The sequence below is a fragment of the Sus scrofa genome, chromosome 17 (assembly GCF_054392235.1).
Source record: "Sus scrofa isolate SSC_HxYL_T2T_F1_AM1 chromosome 17, Sscrofa_HxYL_maternal_Yorkshire_Landrace_v2.0, whole genome shotgun sequence".
NCBI classification, from domain to species: domain Eukaryota; kingdom Metazoa; phylum Chordata; class Mammalia; order Artiodactyla; family Suidae; genus Sus; species Sus scrofa.
Window position 1 is genome coordinate 22,378,182 of NC_139399.1, and position 20,118 is coordinate 22,398,299.

The following is a 20,118-nucleotide window of genomic DNA, read 5'->3' on the forward strand; positions in this document are numbered from 1 at the left end:
GTATTTATCCAAAAGAATATGAAAATAATAATTTGAAAAGATAGATACACCCCCATGTTCCTTGTGGCATTATTTACAATAGTTAAAACATGGAAAAAAAAATAAAACATGGAAACAACCAAAGTGTCCACTGATGATAGATGAATGGATCAAGAAGATGAGGAATATATATAGACCACACACAGTGGAATGAATATTAGCCACAGAGCAGAATGAAATCTTGCCGTTTGTGACCACATGGATGGACTTTGAGGGTATTGCGTTAAGTGAAATCAGACAGAAAGACAAATACAGTATGACTTCACTGGTATGTGGAATACAAAAAACTAATAAAAGAACAACAACAAAAAAAAGACAAAATAAATAAACCAAACCAAATAAAAATAAACACCTAGATAGCGATATGGGAGTAGTAGTTACTAGAGGGGGAGGGGGAGGGGGTGGGGAGGGAGGGGGCAATGGTTAAAGGTGAACTGTATGGTGACGGACAGAAACTAAATTGCTGGTGGTGAGCATGCTGTAGGGTATACAAAAGTAGAAATACAACATTGTACTTATGAAACTTACATGTTATAAATCAGTTACTTCAATAAAAATAAGTTAAAAAAAAAGCAATCAAATGTTACTTGAAGAACGACAACAGAAAAAAAGAAAAAAGAATGAGCGTCTCAAATATTCATGCAGTTCATAGTCGAAAGAGGGAAACACACAAGTACATAAATACAATAAATACTTGCTCGTTAAAAGGTAGTGTAGGATGGAGTTCCTGTTGTGGCACAGCAGAAACAAATCTGACTAGGAACCACGAGGTTTCGGGTTCGACCCCTGGCCTCGCTCAGTGGGTTAAGGATCCAGTGTTGCCGTGAGCTGTGGTGTAGGTTGCAGACACAGTTCAGATCTGGCATTGCTGTGGCTCTGGCATAGGCTGGCAACAACAGGTCCGATTAGACCCCTAGCCTGAGAACCTCCATGTGCTGTGGATGTGGCCCTAAAAGGACAAAATATTAAAAATAATAATAAATAAATGAATAAATAAATAAATAAAATAAAATCCGGTAAGTCAGACACCAAGGCTATGGGAGTGGTAACAGAGGACACAGCATCTAAACACAGAATGAAAGATTACTGGAATTTGATGTGGGAATAGGGAAAAACAATTTCAAAAATAAACTAGGCAGAGTTCCCATCGTGGCTCAGCCAAAATGAACCTGTCTAGCATCCATGAGGATGCAGGTTCAATCCCTAGCCTCGCTCAGCGGGTTAAGGATCTGGTATTGCCGTGAGCTATGGTGTAGGCCAGCAGCTACAGCTCTGATTCGACCCCTAGCCTGGGAACCTCCATATGCTGCTGGTGCAGCTTTAATTCAAATGAATGAATGAATGAATGAATAAACTTTAGGCAACTGTGTGTGCAAAACGCAGAGGCAAGTCCGAGGTGGACACGGAGTAAAAGTGGAGACAACACTTCTTGGACATCTGGCTCGCTCTGGGTGCTGAGTTGAGCCCTGGTGATGGGTGAAGGGGTAGTTTCTCAGCCACAGCACTTCTGTGTGCAGGCCGGATGGAGACAAGAATTGCAAGCAAGCTGGGGCCATGGTGGGACTGATGTTAGGCCAAAAAGGTGGGCTTTACTTTCCAGAAAAATGGTTCTCAAACTCTAGTGTTCATCAGAATTGGAAGGGAACTTTTGGAGATCCCCAAATCTGGCCCCAGTCTCAGAGATTCCTATTCAGCAGGTCCAGCTTGGGGCTCAGGTATCTGCATTTTAAGTAAGCTTTCCTAACATCGTTCCCTACTTTGAGAAACACTAGTCTAGACCAGGAATCTCCAAAGGAAAACTGGGTACAGCTCATCTTTAAAGTACTTTGAGTACCTATACACGAACATATTTACAACTATTTATTTATATTTTATAACATTTACATTATAAAGCTTACACAAACATAAATTACAAATAAAGATATACAGAAGTTCCCTGGCAGCTCAGTGGGTTAAGGATCTGGCATTGTCACTGCAGCAGCTCAGGTCACTGCTGTGGCTCAGGTTTGATCCCTAGTTTCACTTCAAGATCAACTTTGTGGAGTTCCTATTGTGGCTCAGTGGGTTAAGAACCCAGCATAGTGTCTGTGAGCATGCGGGTTTGATCCCTGGCCTTGCTCAGTGGGTTAAGGATCCACATTGCTGCAAGCTTCCAGGTAGGTCGAAAACGTGGCACACATGTGGCTGTGGTGTAGGCCAGCAGCTGCAGCTTCGATTTGACCCCTGGCCTGGGGAACTTCCATATGCTGCAGGTGCACCATACAAAGAAAAGAAAAAAAGATAAACTTTGTATTGACAATCTTTGGTTTGTATTTTATCCTACATTCATATGAATTTATAGCAAGATTGCGATTTGCATATTAGACCAGATGCCACGTTGCTGGGAAGTCAAGTCCGCTATTTACATAGGGGTTTAGTAGATGTTGTTTAAGGGAAAAAAACAGCTTCACTCTTAAAGAAAAAAAAACAAAAATCAAAGGGCTAATTCAGTACTCTTCTCCTGAGGAGGAAGGAGGCTCAGAGAAACTAAGGGTCTTTAAGGGTCACACACCAGCCTCTAGGAACAGAGTGCCATTCTCCAACCTCCTTTCTCCATTCCTTTTTCCTTTTTTGGTTCATCTCCCCCTTCCTCCTTCATCTCTTTCTTTCATAAACCATTTTATATATTACATTCAATGTCTTGAGATAAAACGTCGGCTTGGCTGGAGTTCCCGTTGTGGCACAGAGGAAACAAATCCGGCTAGTATCCATGAGAATGCAGATTAGATCCCTGGCCTCGCTCAGTGGGTCCGAGATCCAGCCTTGCCATGGGCTGTGGTGTAGGTTGCAGATGTGGCTCGGATCCCAAGTTGCTGTGGCTGCGGCGTAGGCCGGCAGCTGCAGCTCCAATTCGACGACCTCTAGCCTGGGAAGCTCCACATGCCAGGGGGGGGAACCCTAAAAAAAAAAAAAAAAAAGAAAGAAAAAAAATGTCCGTTGGCCAAAATGAGGACATTTTTGTAATTTTTAGTTTAACGGTCACCCTAAAGTGACACGAATGCAGGACTTAACTCCAAAATACCATCTCCTTCGTCAAAAACACCTTCCGGAAGAAAATTTTCACCATTTGGTTTGAGAAGACCTCGATCTGCTCTATATAGAGAATATGGCAACTGAATTTCTTTCAAGAAAAATGATTAATAATTTATAAAGCTATATGTGTAGATTCAAATGATTATTTTTTCCCTTATCGTTCTGACAATAACAATATGCACGCTTGCAACTATTTAGGCCTCGAAGGTTAAATGAATGACCCTATTGTATGGGACCATCTGCTACAATCACATTAAAAACAACACAACTTGTAGAAACCCCAGTGCTTGTTTCTTATTTATAGCTGATTCATTGTTCATTCTTTCCAAGTCTGTCTTTGCATCAGGTGTTAACAAAAGCAACTTGAGTTTCTTTTCAAGCCAATGACTCAGTGAAGGGTCAGTGTGTTAAGACAAGTCAAAAAACCATAAAGTAACTGATAGAACTTCAAAGAGACCTTATTCCTTTCATCGTAACCACCTTGACACCATCACGAAAGGGCAGTCCTCTCTTTTCAAGAAATAAAAGACTTCCCTGCCTTCTTAACAGTTTCAGATTGATTGGAGGTGACTGGGGAGTTTATCAGAAATACTTTAACAGGCAAAGATAGATAAAAAAAGGTGACTACTCTCTATAAGCCCAGGATCAAAGTTCTAGAGACAATATATTTTTAAACCATGAAAGAGCCTTCAAATGGTGTCACAGTCCTGAGCAGGTACACTGCAGAAGGAACTCTGCTCTGGCACATGTGCTGATTATCGCTAACGCTTTATTTTTTAAAATATTTATTTATTTGTTTGTTTATTTATTTATTTTAGGGCTGCACCTGAGGCATATAGAAGTTCTCAGGCTAGGGGCTAAATCAGAGCTGCAGCTGCTGGCCACAGCAATGCCAGATCCGAGCTGTGTCTGAAACCTACACTACAGCTCATGGCAACCCTGGATCCTTAGCCTACTGAGTGCGGCCTGGGATCAAACCTGAGTTCTCATGGATACTGGTGGGGTTCATTACCGCTGAGCCACAATGGGAACTCCTCCACTACTGTTTTTTTTTTTTTTTCTTGTCTTTTGTCTTTTTTAGGGCTGAACCCATGGCATATGGAGTTTCCCAGGCTAGGGGTCTAATTGGAGCTACAGTCCCTGGCCTACGCCACAGCCACAGCAACTCCAGATCCGAGCTGCATCTATGACCTATACCACAGTTCACAGTGGTGCTGGATCCTTAACCCACTGAGTGAGGCAAGGGATCGAACCTGAAACTTCATGATTCCTAGTCAGATTTGTTTCTGCTGTGCCACGACAGGAACTCCATCCTCCACCACCTTTTAATGAACAAGTACAATGAGGTAGGCACCTTGTTCAATGCTGCATGTGCATTATTTAATTTAAATCTCCCAACGAGCCCTAAAGGAGGTATACCCCCATTTTATAGATCAGGAAAGTGAGGCTCAGAGACATAGGGACAAGCCCTGAGATCACTCACCTGGTGTGCACTGGGAAGCCAGGCCTCCATCCACCATCTGTCTGATGCCAAACTCAGGCTCTTACCTTGGAACCAAAAACCTGCCTTCTGAATGTTCTGTTTAAAATCCTGGACCCTTTACCTGCAAGATTTTGCTAGGAGTAACTTCTTTCTCCTTCAAGGGTGACTTACCTAAATAATTTGAGATTATCTGCAAGTTTAGGGATATCAGTAATGTCCTCCTGAGGAAAAGCAAATAACATTTCACAAGCAGTAATTAGACAGCTGGTGACACTCTATACCCGCACTGCCCCATACTGCAGTACCAGCCATGTATGGGTAGTTACATGCAAATTAGCAAAAATTAAATAAACTGAAAAACTCAGTTTCTCCATCACACTAGTTATGTTGGCAGTACTTACTTCGGGGGTGGTGTGGGGAGGGTTGGGACTGGGATCAGGCACCTGTGGGGCTTTTGGGGTGACTGGTATGGTTCTAGTTCTTGATGTAGGTAGTGACTTGGGTGATAATTCAACACTAATTCGTTTTGTATTTTTTCACTTTTCTGTGTCATATATTACACAAAGGAAAAAAATAGATGAAAAAAATTGACCACACACCATTATTCAAGTTAAAAATTTGAGTTAGAAACTACTACTTTTATGTACAAAATACCTGATAATTTTTATATCAGAGTGGATAAGGTTAGCTACATTTAGTTCACTGATTAAACTCTCAGACGGAAAACCTGGTTCAAAGTTCATTCTGTGGAAGGTTGGTGCCTATTTTCAAACTGAAAAGCCTTTGTTTGGCATCACATAAAAATACTAGGGGAGGTGAGGAGGAATTTCTTCATTCTAAGAAGGATTGGAGTTCTTGCTGTGGCCAAGTGGGATTGCTGGTGTCTATGCAGTGCCCAGACATGGGTTCAATCCCCTGCCTGGCACAGTGGGTTAAAGGATCCCTATTGCTGCAGTTGCAGTGTAGGTGGAAACCGTGGCTCAGATCTGATCCCCGGCCTAGGAACTCCACATGCCACGGGGTGGCCAAAAAAAAAAAAAAAAGGTATCCTTTTTCCTTTGTACCTCTATTAGTGGAGGCAGCAGATAAAAGAAAAGTCTGGAGTTCCCGTTGTGGCGCAGTGGTTAATGAATCCGACTAGGAACCATGAGGTTGTGGGTTTGGTCCCTGGCCTTGCTCAGTGGGTTAAAGGATCCGGCGTTGCCGTGAGCTATGGTGTAGGCCAGCAGCTACAGCTCCAATTCAATCCCTAGCCTGGGAACCTCCATATGCCCAGGGAGCAGCCCTAGAAAAGGCATAAAGACACACACACACACACAAGAAAGTCTGAGTCAGGGCCTGAATCTCTAGAATCTTGGAATTTAGTTTGAAGTATTTGCTTTTGCATGACATCAATTTCCTATTTTAAGGAATTTAATCATAAGAAAACACACATTAAATACATAAGAATATGGTGACTCATTTTTATCTATTACTCTTTTGTACCCAGTTACAATGAGTCTACCTCTCTGATTCAATGTGATTAAACGAATGATTAAAGAAGTTAAACAAAAGGGTGGCTCTCAATGAATGAGTCAAACCAGGAGGGGCATTCCAGTTATAAAGCTGACATTCAGCCACTTGTCATGGATAAGGAGTAAGGGGTGACAAGCAGTGTTGTTTCTTTATGTTTTACTGGAGAATCTTTTTTTCCTGAAGTCATAGGGTTCAGGAACTTTTTTACAACATCCACCAGCAATGTGTGACTCAATCAACAGGTAATAAGGTTTTGTATCTGAAGCATTGTCTCTATTTTCACAGCTACCCCATTCTTCCAGTCTTAAAGGGCCAATTCCTCCTTCCATACCAGTGAAATGGGGCCCTCAGCAGTCTTTCCTTCATACCAAGGTAGCTTATCCTTAAGAAGAAACGCAATACCAAAGAACTGTCATTGGGAGTAATGAAAAGACCTTACAGTCCCTTATAGAACCGACCTAAGAAAAGCCAGTCAGTCCTTGCTAGGTTTAAGTTTGTCAGATGAAGTCAGCATGTCTTTTTTCAAAATCAGACAAAACAGCCCCATATTTATAATAATAAAAAAAGCTCATCTATATATTGGTTAATCAGTCACACCACACTTTATCCAAACCACACTTCTGAATTATCAGAAATATTCATACCAAAGCGCTGTCTGCTTTTCCGCCTTCCAGGGTCACTTCCAAATTAGAAAGTGCTGCTTCTACTTCGTCGATCTCAGACTCATTTGTAAAATCCTGTGTTTCAGTGGACAATGACAGTTTGCTAATGTGATACTGCAATGAAAACAGAGGTTTCAGAAACATTTTAAACACAAATGAATCCAGCAGCCATTTCTTCTTTGCAGACAACCCTCCTATAACACCTAACACCCAACATCTCCTGGAAGGACATCTCCCACCTATGCAGGGACAATGACTTTTTTTTTTTTTTTTTTTTTGTCTTTTTGCCATTTCTGGGGCCGCTCCTGCGGCATATGGAGGTTCCCAGGCTAGGGGTCCAATCGGAGCTGTTGCCACCGGCCTTACGCCAGAGCCACAGCAACACGGGATCCAAGCCGCGTCTGCAACCTACACCACAGCTCACGGCAACGCCGGATCCTTAGCCCACTGAGCAAGGCCAGGGATAGAACCCGCAACCTCATGACTCTTAGTCGGATTAGTTAACCACTGCGCCACGACGGGAACTCCATTGACATTTTAATTTAAATTATTTTGACATTTGTGGTTCGTCATGTTCAAACTTGATTTTTTTCCATCACTGACTGACCTTGTGGTGCAAAAGAGATGAGGACGGCAAGACCAAGGTCCTTATCTCTTCTGCACTTATAAGATGTGCCCGTTGGTGAGTTATAAGGAATATTTTATTTATTTATTTATTTTGTCTTTTTTTTTTTTTAGGGCCGCACTCATGGCATATGGAGGTTCTCAAGCTAGGGGTTGAATTGGAGCTATAGCTGCTGGCCTACACCACAGCCACAGCAACGTCAGATGTGAGCTGCATTTGCAACCTACACCACATCTCATGGCAACGCTGGATCCTTAGCCTACTGAGTGATGTCATGGATCGAACCCGCGACCTCATGCTTACTAGTCGGATTCATTTCCACTGAGCCACGATGGTAACTCTTATAAGGAATATTTTAAATTTAAATTTACTATCCTCAAAACCCTAAACAAAATGAAAAGACAACCCACAGAATGGGAGAAAATATTTGCAAATGAAGCAACTGAGAAGGGCTTAATCTCCAAAATACATAAAAAACTCTTGTAGCCCAATACCAAAATACCCCACCAAAAAATGGGCAGAAGATCTACATAGACAATTCTCCAAAGAAGACATACAGATGGCCAAAAAATATATGAAAAGATGTTCAACATCACTCATTATTAGAGAAATGCAAATCAAAACTACTACCACCTTATACCAGCCAGAATGGTCATCATCAAAAAGTCTACAAACAATAAATGCTGGAGAGGGTGTGGAGAAAAGGGAACCCTTTTACACTGTTGGTGGGAATGTAAATTGGTGCAACCACAATGGAAAACAGTATGGAGATTCCTCAAAAAACTAAAAATAGAATTACCATTTGATTCACCAATCCCACTCCTGGGCATCTATCCAGAGAAGATACATGTAACCCAGTGTTCACTGCAGCACTATATACAATAGCCAAGCTATGGAAGCAACCTAAATGTCCCCCAACAGAGGAGTGGTTTAAGAAGATGTACATAAACACAATGGAATATTACTCAGCCATAAAAAGGAATGAAATAATGGCACTTGCAGCACAATGGATGGACCTAGAAATTACCATACTAAGTGAAGTTAGACAGTGAGACATAAATATGCTATCACTTAAATGTGGAATCTAAAAAAAGGATACAGTGAACTCATCTGCAGAACAGAAAATGACTCAGAGACTTTGAAAAACTTATGGTTACCAAAGGAGACAGGTTGCGGAGGGGTGGGAGGGTGGGCTAGAGATTTGGGATAGAAATTTTGTGAAACTGGGTTGTGATGATGGTTGTACAACTATACACATAATAAAATTCATTGAATTTAAAAATAAATAAATAAATTTACTACTCTTGGAGTTCCCTGGTGGCTCAGAGGGTTGAGGACCTAGCATTGTTACTGCTGTGGCACATGTTTGATCCCTCACCTGGGAACTTCCATATGCTGCGGTGAGGCCAAAAAAATTTTTTTTACTACCCTCATTTTCAGCTTTTTCAAAGAAAAAAATCAGTATGAAGAAAATGAAACTTTACGAGTTCCCGCCATGGTGCAGTGGAAATGAATCCGACTAGGAACCATGAGGTTACAGGTTAGATCCCTGGCCGTGCTCAGTGGGTTAAGGATCTGGTGTTGCTATGAGCTATGGTTTAGGTTGCAGACGAGGCTCGGATTGGATGTTGCTGTGGCTGTGGTATAGGCAGGCAGCTGTAGCTTCAGTTTGACCCCTAGCCGGGGAACCTCTATATGCTGAAAGTGCAGCCCTAAAAAGCAAATTCTGGAAAAAGGTACACATGTTCCCTTACCTGTAGTGCTGCAAAGATCAACATTTCTTCTTCTGTGCAGTCGATTTCTTCTAAGAGAATGGCCCATCTGGCTTGTTCATAGAGCTGGTTTATTCGGACAGCATCATACTGCAGAGAGAAACAGGTACGTGAGTGTGCATGTGTATGAGTGGGCATATTTACATCCTACAATACAAAAGTTCTGGAATAACTGAGGCCATTCCTTGTTCATCAGATGCAATAAACTTTAGTTCAGGTAACAGAAAGAAATGCTTCCATCCTTCCACTGCCCCAGCTCATTTTACTTCTGAATTAAGACCTTTATGACAATATTTTCCAGAGCTTCTTCAAGGTGCCAAACCAATCCATCTTAGATTCTATTATTTTCCCTTTTTTATCACACTTCTATTGGAAGGAAAAACAGGTCATGAAATGGTTTATGTGATAACTAATAAAAAGGAGAAAGGGTCCCCAGGCTGATTTGTAGATTGTGTAATTCTTTTTTTTCTGTTTTTGTTTTTGCTTTTTTTTCCCGCTTTTTAGGGCTGCACCTGAGGCATATGGAGGATCCCAGGCTAGGGGTCAAACTGGAGCTACAGCTGCCAGCCTAGGCCACAGCAACATCAGATCCGAGCTGCGTCTTCCACCTATACCACAGCTCATGGCAATGCTGGATACTCAACCCTCCGAGCGAGGCCAGGGATTGAACCCGAAACCTCATGGTTCCTAGTCGGATTTGTTTCCCCTGTGCCATGACAGCTACTCCTAGACTGTGTAATTCTAACTAGAATCTGACAAGGGTTTTTAGTGGAACTTCATAAAAGTTGATGAAGTTGAATCAGAAAAGAAAAATTTTAAATATCTTCAAGAACTCTTTTTTTTTGTTTTTAGGGCTGCAGGTGCAGCATATGGAAGTTTCCAAGCTAGAGACTGAATCGCAGCTATAGCTGCCAGCCTACACCACAGCGACAGCAATAAGGATCTGAGTCGCATCTGTGGCCTATGCCACAGCTCATGGCAATGTGGGATCCTTAACCCACTGAGCAGGGCCAAGGATACTTAGGCATGATCAATCATTAAGTCCATTTCTTTTTTTTTTTTTTTTTTTTTGTCTTTTTTGCTATTTCTTGGGCCGCTCCCGCGGCATATGGAGGTTCCCAGGCTAGGGGTCGAATCAGAGCTGTAGCCACCGGCCTACACCAGAGCCACAGCAACTTGGGATCCGAGCCGTCTCTGCAACCTACACCACAGCTCACGGCAACGCCGGATCGTTAACCCACTGAGCAAGGGCAGGGATTGAACCCGAAACCTCATGACTCTTAGTCGGATTTGTTAATCACTGCGCCACGACGGGAACTCCAGCATCCTCTTGGATACTAATCGGTTTGTTTCACTGAGCCACAGTGGGAACTCTCTCCAAGAACATTTTGGAAAAATCAATGCTGGGGAGATACTTCTTCTCCCAGATATGAAAACTTACAATAAAGCCACGGCAACTAAAATAGTGTGGTACTGGTATAGTGATTGACAAAATGTCCTTAAGGCAATATCTAGAAACAGACCTATGTATGTATGTCAATTTAATATAAAATAAAATGGAATTTTTAATCATCAGGGGCAGAAAGAATTCAACACTATAATAGTGTTAAGTGTCCAGCCATTTGGAGAACAAAAATAAAAAATCCCAAAACAATCTTACACCATCCAAAATACATAAATCACAGATACATTAAATAATCTAAACATAGGAGTTCCCATTGCAGTGAAAATGAATCTGATTAGTATCCATGAGGATGTAGGTTCTACCCCTGGCTTTGCTCAGTGGGTCGGGAATCTGGTGTTGCTATGAGTTTGTGTAGGTCACAGACCTGGCTTGGATCTGGCATTGCTGTGGCTGAGGCATAGGCCAGCAGCTGTAGGTCCAATTCAACCCCTAGCCTGGGAACTTCCATATGCCATGGGTGCAGTCCTTAAAAAAGCAAAAAAAGAATCTAAACTTAAAAAAACACAGTGAGGGAGTTCCCGTCGTGGCACAGTGGTTAACGAATCTGACTAGGAACCATGAGGTTTCGGGTTCGGTCCCTGCCCTTGCTCAGTGGGTTAACGATCTGGCGTTGCTGTGAGCTGTGGTGTAGGTTGCAGACGCGGCTCAGATCCCAAGTTGCTGTGCCTCTGGCGTAGGCCGGTGGCTACAGCTCCGATTCGACCCCTAGCCTGGGAACCTCCATATGCCGCGGGAGCGGCCCAAAGAAATAGCAAAAAGACCAAAAAAAAAAAAAAAAAAAAACACAGTGAGGAGTTCCCATCGTGGCTCAGTGGTTAACAAATCCAACTAGGAACCACGAGGTTCCAGGTTCGATCCCTGACCTTGCTCAGTGGGTTAAGGAGCCAGTGTTGCTATGAGCTGTGATGTAGGTTGCAGATGCGGCTTGGATCTCAAGTTGCTGTGGCTCTGGCGTAGGCTGGCAGCTACAGCTCTGATTAGACCCTTAGCCTGGCAACCTCCATATGCTGCAGGAGCGGCCCAAGAAAGGGCAAAAACACAACAAAAACAACAAAAAACCAAAAAAAACCAAACCACAATGAGATACCACTTCATATCCACCAGAATGAATCTAACCTAAAAGATAAATAATAACAAATGTCAGCATGAATGCGGAGAAATTGGAACCCTTGCACATTGCTGGTGGGAATGTAATATGGCACTACCTCCTTTGGGAAGAGTTCGGTGATTCCCTAAAAAGTTGAACACAGGGAGTTCCCGTCGTGGCGAAGCGGAAACGAATCTAAGAACCATGAAGTTGCAGGTTTGATCCCTGGCCTCGCTCAGTGGGTTGAGGATCCGGCGTTGCTGTGAGCTGTGGTGTACTTTGCAGATGCGGCTCAGATCTGGCGTTGCTGGGCTGTGGTGTAGGCCAGCAGCAACAGCTCCATTAGACCCCTAGCTTGGGAGCCTCCATATGTCTCGGATTCAGCCCTAAAAAGACAAAAAAAAAAAAAAAAAAAAGTTGAACACAGAATATGACCCAGTAATTCCAGCCATGAATATATACATTGAAGAAAATTGGAAACCGGGACTTAAATGTGTACACTACTGTTCAGAGTAAGTAGCGTTATTCACAACAGCCAAAAGACAGAAACAACTAAAATATTTATCAATAGATGAGTGAATAAACCAAATTATATACACACAATGGAATACAACTGAATATTATTCAGCCTTAAAAAGGAAAGAAATTCTGATAACATGCTACGACATATGTAAACTTTGAAGACATTTGGCTAAGTGAAAGCAGACAGGACCACTGTTGTATGACTCCACTTACACGAAGTACCTGGAATATAGACATGAAGTAGAACAGAGATTAGTTACGAGGGGCTGGAGGAGGGGAGAACGGGGGGGTTTGTTTAATGGGTACAGAGTTTCTATATGGGATGATGAAATAGTTCTGGAAACTGTGGTGAGAGTTGTGCAACACTGTGAATGTACTTAACACCACTGAGTTGGAGACCTGAAAATTGTTCACATGGCAAGGTTCTATTTTGTATATTCTACCACAATTTAAAACATTCAGAGGAAAAAACTACCCAAACTTGTACATGAATGTTCACAGTAGCATTCTTCACAGCAGGGAAAAAGTAGAACAATCCAGATGCCCATTGACTGACAAATGGATAAATAAAACATGACATATACATATAAAGGAATATTATTTGGCAATAAAAAGAAATAAAATACTGCTATGTGCTACAATATGGATGACCTTTGAAAATCTCATGCTAAGTGCAAGAAACTATCACAAAGCCCCACATACTGTATATACTGTATAACACCATTTACATGAAATGTTGAGAATAAGCAAGTCCATAGAGATAGGAAGTAGACTGATGGTTGCTGATGGCTGGAGGGAAATTGGAAAAGACCCTCAATGGGTGATGGTTTTTTGGCAGGATGATGGAAGCGCTCTGAAATTAGATAGTGGTGATGCCTGCACCACTGAATATATTAAAAACCACTGACTTGTACATATTAAATGGGTGACTTGGTATGTGAAATGCATGGCATGTGAATTATGCATCTAGGGGCAATTATAAAAAAATCTAAAGCTAACAAGCAAAACTATTAGAGGGAAACATGAGGAGCTCCTGTTGTGGCTCAGTGGGTTAAGAACCCAATACAGTGTCTGTGAGGATGCAAGTTTGATCCTTGGCCTTACTAGTGGCTTAAGGATCAGGTGATGCTGCAAGGTACAGGGTAGGTCACAGATGTAGCTCGGATCCAGTACTGCTGTGGCTGTAGTGTAGGCCCACAGCTGCAGCTCCGATTCGACCCCTAGCCTGGGAACTTCCATATGCCGAAGGTGAGGTGTTAAAAGGAAGAAAAAAAACAAAGAAAGAAAGAAAGAAGGAAACATAAGAGAAAACCTTTTGTAATCTTTGAGTGGGGAAGCCCTTACTAAAAGCAAGACAGGAAACCTTTAGGTTATGCATGAGACTGATTTGACAATCAAAAATTTAAAATTTTAATGGTGAAAAATACCCTAAAGAAGGTTATATAGGACAACATACAGATTGAAAGAAAATAAATATATTTTTGGTTGAGCCCCTGGCATGCATAAGTTTCTGGGCCAGGAATTGAACTTGTGCCATAGCAGTGACAACACTGGATCCTTTACCCAGTTAGGCAACTGAGCCATCAAGTGCAGCCAAAAAAAACCCCAAACAGACCCCAAGATATGTTATAAATGTATGCGAAAAATTCTGCATGAATAACAAAATCTAAATAGTATGTACAGTCACTGAAATTTTAATTGGACTAACAAACTGTCATTTCTGTCTATCCATTTGTCTGTCTCTCTGTCTACCTGCTACACAGTGCTACAATCCTAATGCTTATAGGGGTTTTAATGAGAGCAAGTTAAATCACCCAATAAGGATTTTCTCTCAAATGCAGTCAGTAAAGATTTAAAAAATTGAATAAAAGCTTCCACACGTAAAACGACTTAACTCTCCTCCACCTCCATGTCAAATAAAACAATCCTTTGAAAGGATATAGGTTAGGAGTTCCTGTTGTGGCTCAGCAGTAACGAACCTGACTAGTATCCACTAAGACTCAGGTTTGATCCTGGCCTCACCCAGTGGGTTAAGGAGCCAGCGTTAATCATGAGCCTGTTAAATGTGACTACTTCTTGGAGAAAGGACATAGTAAAGGACTCCCATTTTTTTTCTCTACATAATTCCTTTTGTCTTTTTTTTTTTTTTTTTTTTTTAGGGCCGCACCTGCAGCATATGGAGGTTCCCAGGCTAGGGGTCGAATTGGAGCTGTAGCCGCCGGCCTACGCCAGAGCCACAGCAATGCCAGATCCGAGCAGTATCTGCGATCTATACCACAGCTCACAGCAATGCTGTATCCTTAACCCACCGATCGAGGCCAGGGATCGAACCCACAACCTCATGGTTCCTAGTCGGATTCATTTGGCTGCGCCACGACAGAAACTCCCACAATTCCTTTTTATGTTTGATTTTTTAAGACTATTTTCTTTGTGGTAGAATACATATACAATTTATCATCCTAACCATTTTTAAGTGTACGTTAGCCTTGCTGTGCAACCATCACCACTGTCTGTCTCCGAAATTCTTTTCACCTTGTAAAACTGGAATTCTGTACCAATTAAACAATAACTCCTAATGTTTGATTTTCTTTTCTTTTTTTTTTTCAATTGAGTTTACACTTTACCATATCCTTTAAAAAAGATAAAAATGTTGAAGAAAACATGGAAGAGAAATAGAAAGAGTACCTAACCGGTTTATCACAGGTTGGTTAGCATGCGTTTGTTTTTCCTTTCGCATTAATCTTAGACGCACTAAAGAAAAAGGTGACCTTGAAGACCAAGATCTGAAGTGAAAAGAAAATCATGGACTTGGAGAACAGACTTGTGGTTGCCAAGGGGGAGGGGGAAGGATTGGGATGGACTGGGAGCTTGGGGTTGATAGATGCAGACTATTGCCTTTGGAATGGATTAGCCATGAGATCCTGCTGTGTAGCACTGGGAACTGGGAACTGTGTCTAGTCATTTATGATGGAGCATAATGTGAGAAAAAAGAATGTATACATGTATATGTAACTGGGTCACTATGCTCTACAGGAGAAAAAAAAAATGAAATGTTAAAAAAAAAAAAAAAAGATCTGAAGTGAGATAAACCCAGCAAGTGGTCTACTCTCAGGCCAGGGGGACCGTGACCTGCCCTCGGGCTCCCTCCTTCTCAGGGCTCCCTCCTTCTCAGCGTTTCTAAAGCTGCTCAGAAAGGACAAATTCAAATGCAAGTGTGTGGTTTTCAGGGGGCCAGAATAGTAATAACTTGAGAAATTCTGTCCTTTTGTGAACTTTGCCAGGTGTCATGGCAACGCTCAGGAGTTCACACCAGAATCCTCCCAAAACAACCCAAAACATGGCACACATGAAAACATTCATGGCAGATTACTCATAACAGCTCCAAACTGGAAGCCACCCAGTGTCCCTAAGCTGGAAAAGGGGTAAATTCAGACATGGACACCACTTAAGGAAAACACAGATAAACCTCAAAGCCATCACACCCAGTGAAAGAGTCCAGATGCAAGACTACACTGTATGATGCCATATGTGAAATTTCTGGGAAAGGTAAAACCTGAGACAGAAAGCAGACCAGTGGTGGGCTGGGAGCAGGGACTGACCACAAATGGGTCCGAGGAAATGTTTTTGGGTGAGGCAAATGTTTTAAAACCAGATTTCTGGTGACAATGGTGCAACTATGTGAATTTACTAAAATTCATACTGTACACTTACAACAGGTGAATTTTATGGCATGTAAATTATACTGCAATCAAAAGACATGACAACAAAACAAATCACATACACAATGCACACCAAAAACCAGGCAGCCAATTCCTAACCCTCCCCTCCAAAAGGACCCTGCCTGTAATTCACAGCTGAAACACAAAATCTAAATATTTATGTACAGTCACTGAAATTTTAATTGGACTAACAAACTGTCATTTCTATCTGTTTATTCATCTGTCTGTCTGTCCCTCTGTCTATCTTCTACATAGTGCTACAATCCTAATGCTTATAGGGGTTTTAGTGAAAGTTAAAGCACCCAATAAGGATTTTCTCTCAAATGCAGTCAATAAAGATTTTAAAAATTGAGTAAAAGCTTCCATACGTAAAACGACTTAACTCTCCTCCACCTCCATGTCAAATAAAACAATCCTTTGAAAGGAGTTCCTGCTGTGGCTCAGCAGTAACGAACCTGACTAGTATCCATGAAGACTCAGGTTCGATCCCCATCCTCACTCAGTGGATTAAGAATCCGGCATTGCCATGAGCTGTGGTGTAGATCGAAGATGAGGCTCGGATCTGGTGTTGCTACGGTTGTAGGTCGGCAGCTGCAGCTCTGATTCGACCCCTAGCCTGGGAACTCCCATACTGCCATGGGTGCGGCCCTAAAAAACAAACAAAACAAAAAAGGAAGAATATAGGTTAAGGGAGACTTGCCTACATTTACAGATTGACATCAGAAACGAAGTGCAAGCCGTCCTACGACCAGGCGAGGCCTGCCTCTTGCTAAGGCATTCTGGAACCCTGCTGCATCCACAGAGCTCTGAATTGCCCTCTTTGGACTTGCTCACATTCCCACTGAGGCTCTGGAACAGCACAAGATCCTGGGTCTTTCATAGATTCATTTATTAACAAGTGTCCTGAAAACTTTCTTTCTGAGAACTCCTTTAGTAGTTTTGGTGGCTCAGAAACAAAGTTTTTCCCTGATGGGGACTGGCTACTGCTTTCTCATCGGCCCTAGATTTCCTTTGTTTCCTGGTTAACTGAAAATAGAAAACTTGCAAAGCCCGTGGCTTCTGCCACCTCCACTCCTTAAATCTTTGTTTCTCCCCATTTAGTCAAGTCATTCTTCTCTCCTTCCACCAACCAACAACACAAGCAACAAAACCTACCTTCCATACTTTTCATGCTCCCAGGAAGGGATTACTATTTGGGTCTAATCACTGAAGATTCCTTATTCGCTGGGTAGCAACTTATAGTATCCTTTAGAACTTTTTATTTTTTTTGGCCATGCCCACAGCATGTGGAAATTCTGGGCCAGGCCAGGATTTGAACCCATGCCACAGCATTTTCAATGCTGGATCCTTAACTGCTAGGCCACCAGGGAGCGCCTCCTTTAGGCCTCTGATGAAAGCTGATATGCCTTTTATCTAATGAACATTTAAAAAATACTATAAGCTATTAGAACTATAAAAGTTATTTTAAAAATACACATATTTTAAAATGCATTCAAATGGAGCAAAATAGTATATAATGATAGAATTTATTCTGAAAGAATTCAAAGGGACAGAGTATCTCATTTTTTGTTTTCCCAAAATGGTAGTTTCTCTACCAACCTGGTACCTTGTTCTTTTTCATTTGGTAATATTCCCTGAATACATTCCCCATCCAGAAAAGCTGATTCATTCTTCCTAACCACAACACTACACGAATGAACTATAATGACATTAACCAGTTCCCTATGGATGGATGTTTAGGTGGTTTCCAGTCTTTTCCTAAACAAATATGGTAATAAATGTTCTTGTGCACAGACATGTCAATTCCCATATTTGAGTATAACTGTGGTATAAATACCAAGTGGTGGATTTACTGGGTCAAAGCTATGCAGCACTGTAACCCTGAGAGACACTGCCAAATTGCCTTCTATTGAGGCTAGGTTAATTCGTACTTTGACCTACAAGGAGTGTATGGATAAGGTGGCTTATTTCCCCACATTCTTGTTAAGACAGATCAAACTTTTTGATCTTTGCCAATATAAGACTACGAGCCATTGTAGTTCCTTGTCTATGAACTACGTGTTCACATTTTTTGTTCATTAGCCTACTCGGTCGTTGGTATTTTTATTATTGATGTGGAAGAGCTCTTTATACATTAGAGGGACCAGTCTTTCATTTGTAGCATGTGTTGCAATGACTTTTTAAAAACTTTGCTTATAGTTTTTTGTCATGCATAAAATTTTCATTTTTTTCTTTTTAGCTGCATTTATGGTATATGGAAGTTCCTGGACCAGGGATCAAATCTGAGCTATAGAAGTGGCCTGCGCCACAGCTAGGGCAATGCCAGATTCTTAACCCACTGTGCCTGGCTGGGGATCGAACCTGTACCACTGCAGAGACAACATGGGATCCCTAACCTGTTGTACCACGGTGGGAACTCCAAAATTTTCATTTTTAAATTAAAATGTACCAATCTTTTCTTTCATGGACTCTGGAATTTGCATTTTTAAAATATATGTGAAATGCTGTATTCTAGTACTTTCATATCTCTAAGATTAAAATCTCAAATCAGCTCTTGTTGCCTCTGCCCTACAGCCTAATTGCCTCTTTCTTCTGAAAGCCAGAGAAGAGAAGCTCCCTGGACCTATTATACAATTTAGCTCCTAACTGTAGGATGCCTTGCATGTTTGCAGTGGTTTCACGGATACTATCTTTGCTCTTCTTGATTTGACTATAGATTCTCCGAAATCAGGAACTCTATCATAAGTTTCTATATCCCTCTACATGGCACACAGTAGGAGCCTTACACTTGGTTTCTTTGATAGCGCTCCATACTTTAGGAGGGGAGAGAAGGGAGGACTGCCACAACTCTAAAGTACTTGGGGATCACCACTCTGTCCTCCAAAGTCATATCCTGCCAGCCTGAGTTTTCCTGTCACCTTTGGGTTGACAGCTGCTATTTGGCTGTAAGAGTCAAATATGTTCTGTTCAGAGCTATGGATAGGGAACTCTACCAATTAAGCAAGCAGAGGCTGGAGGCAAAGAACCTAGACAACAGCCTAGTGACCTCCGCCTTCAGGGTCTTTGTCCCATTCTGCGAGTACGATTCCTTTTTATCTTCCCCTTTTTAGACAAACATATTTAGCCCTGCCCCTCCATGTTTGATATCTACGCTGATGATCTGCCATATGTGAATTCTTTGACTGTAGAGTCACTCATACGTTCCTGACAATTGTTTTTCTGAGAAGCAGATGACTGACCTCTTTTTAGCACTGAGTATATAATGGGGAATCTCTTGGCAAGGAAACTGCTAAGAGGGTCCCCAAGGACCAGTTGATCTCATCATGGAGCAGGTGACTAGGAAAGTCTGACTTTCAGCATCCTTGCAGCGCGTAAGGGTGGAGAGCAAAGGAAATATCAGAAAGGCTCCCTATCTCTGAGGAGTCTGCAGTTGATTTGCAGAGAAAATCCATGAGTGTGGTAAACTCAGAGGTGTGAGTCTTGAAATCACACTTAGTTGTGGCTCGTAGAAGGCAAATGCCAGTGTGACCAAGAGGAGAGAGAAGCTCCTTTCTCGAAGAGATAAGATTTGAATGCGATCTCAGGGCAGGGTTTCTGAATCCAGGGTTCTTGGATTTGGAGTCTAAAGCAAGGGGTCCATAAGCTTGGCTGAGGAAAAAACTAGATCTCTATTTGTACCACCTTCTAATAGAAAATTAGGGCATTTCCAGTGTGGCTCAGTGGTTAACAAAACCAACTAGTATCCATGAGGACATGGGTTTGATCCCTGGCCTTACTCAGTGGGTTAAGGATCCAGCATTGCCATGAGCTGTGGTGCAGGTTGAAGATGTGGCTCAGATTTGGCATTGCTGTGGCTGTGGCACAGGCCATCAGCTACAGCTTCGATTCAATCCCTAGCCTGGGAACTTCCATCTGCTGTGGGTGCGGCCCTAAAAAGCAAAAAAAAAAAGTAAAAATATGTTTTATTTATGCATCAACTAGAAAAAAAATTTAAGGCAGTTTATTAGAATACATAGCCTACAACAAGATAGCTTAAGTTACCTAGGAACTAGGCAAGGCAAAAGTAAATTTGAGTCCAGAATGAGGCTTAAAAATGAAATCACAGAAAACACAGAGAATTGGGTCTAGTAAACAATGCAAAAAAGAAAATCTGAAGA

At 41.8% G+C, this 20,118-nt stretch overlaps 1 protein-coding gene across 4 annotated transcripts in view; it reads right to left on the reverse strand.

Annotated features, from left to right (window-relative positions):
• FERMT1 (FERM domain containing kindlin 1) overlaps window positions 1–20,118 on the reverse strand; it is a 60,460-nt gene that overhangs the window by 18,529 nt on the left and 21,813 nt on the right. For all 4 annotated transcript variants that reach the window (XR_014832797.1, XM_001927818.6, XM_085004469.1 and 1 more), the window contains exons 7-9: window positions 9,151–9,258; window positions 6,754–6,885; window positions 4,766–4,815 (exon numbers count right to left, since the gene is read on the reverse strand). Coding sequence is in view for 3 of the 4 variants with exons in the window: in XM_001927818.6 (XP_001927853.3) it covers window positions 4,766–4,815; window positions 6,754–6,885; window positions 9,151–9,258 (290 nt within the window). In the remaining variant the exon portion in view is untranslated. The remainder of the gene's footprint in view (window positions 1–4,765; window positions 4,816–6,753; window positions 6,886–9,150; window positions 9,259–20,118) is intronic.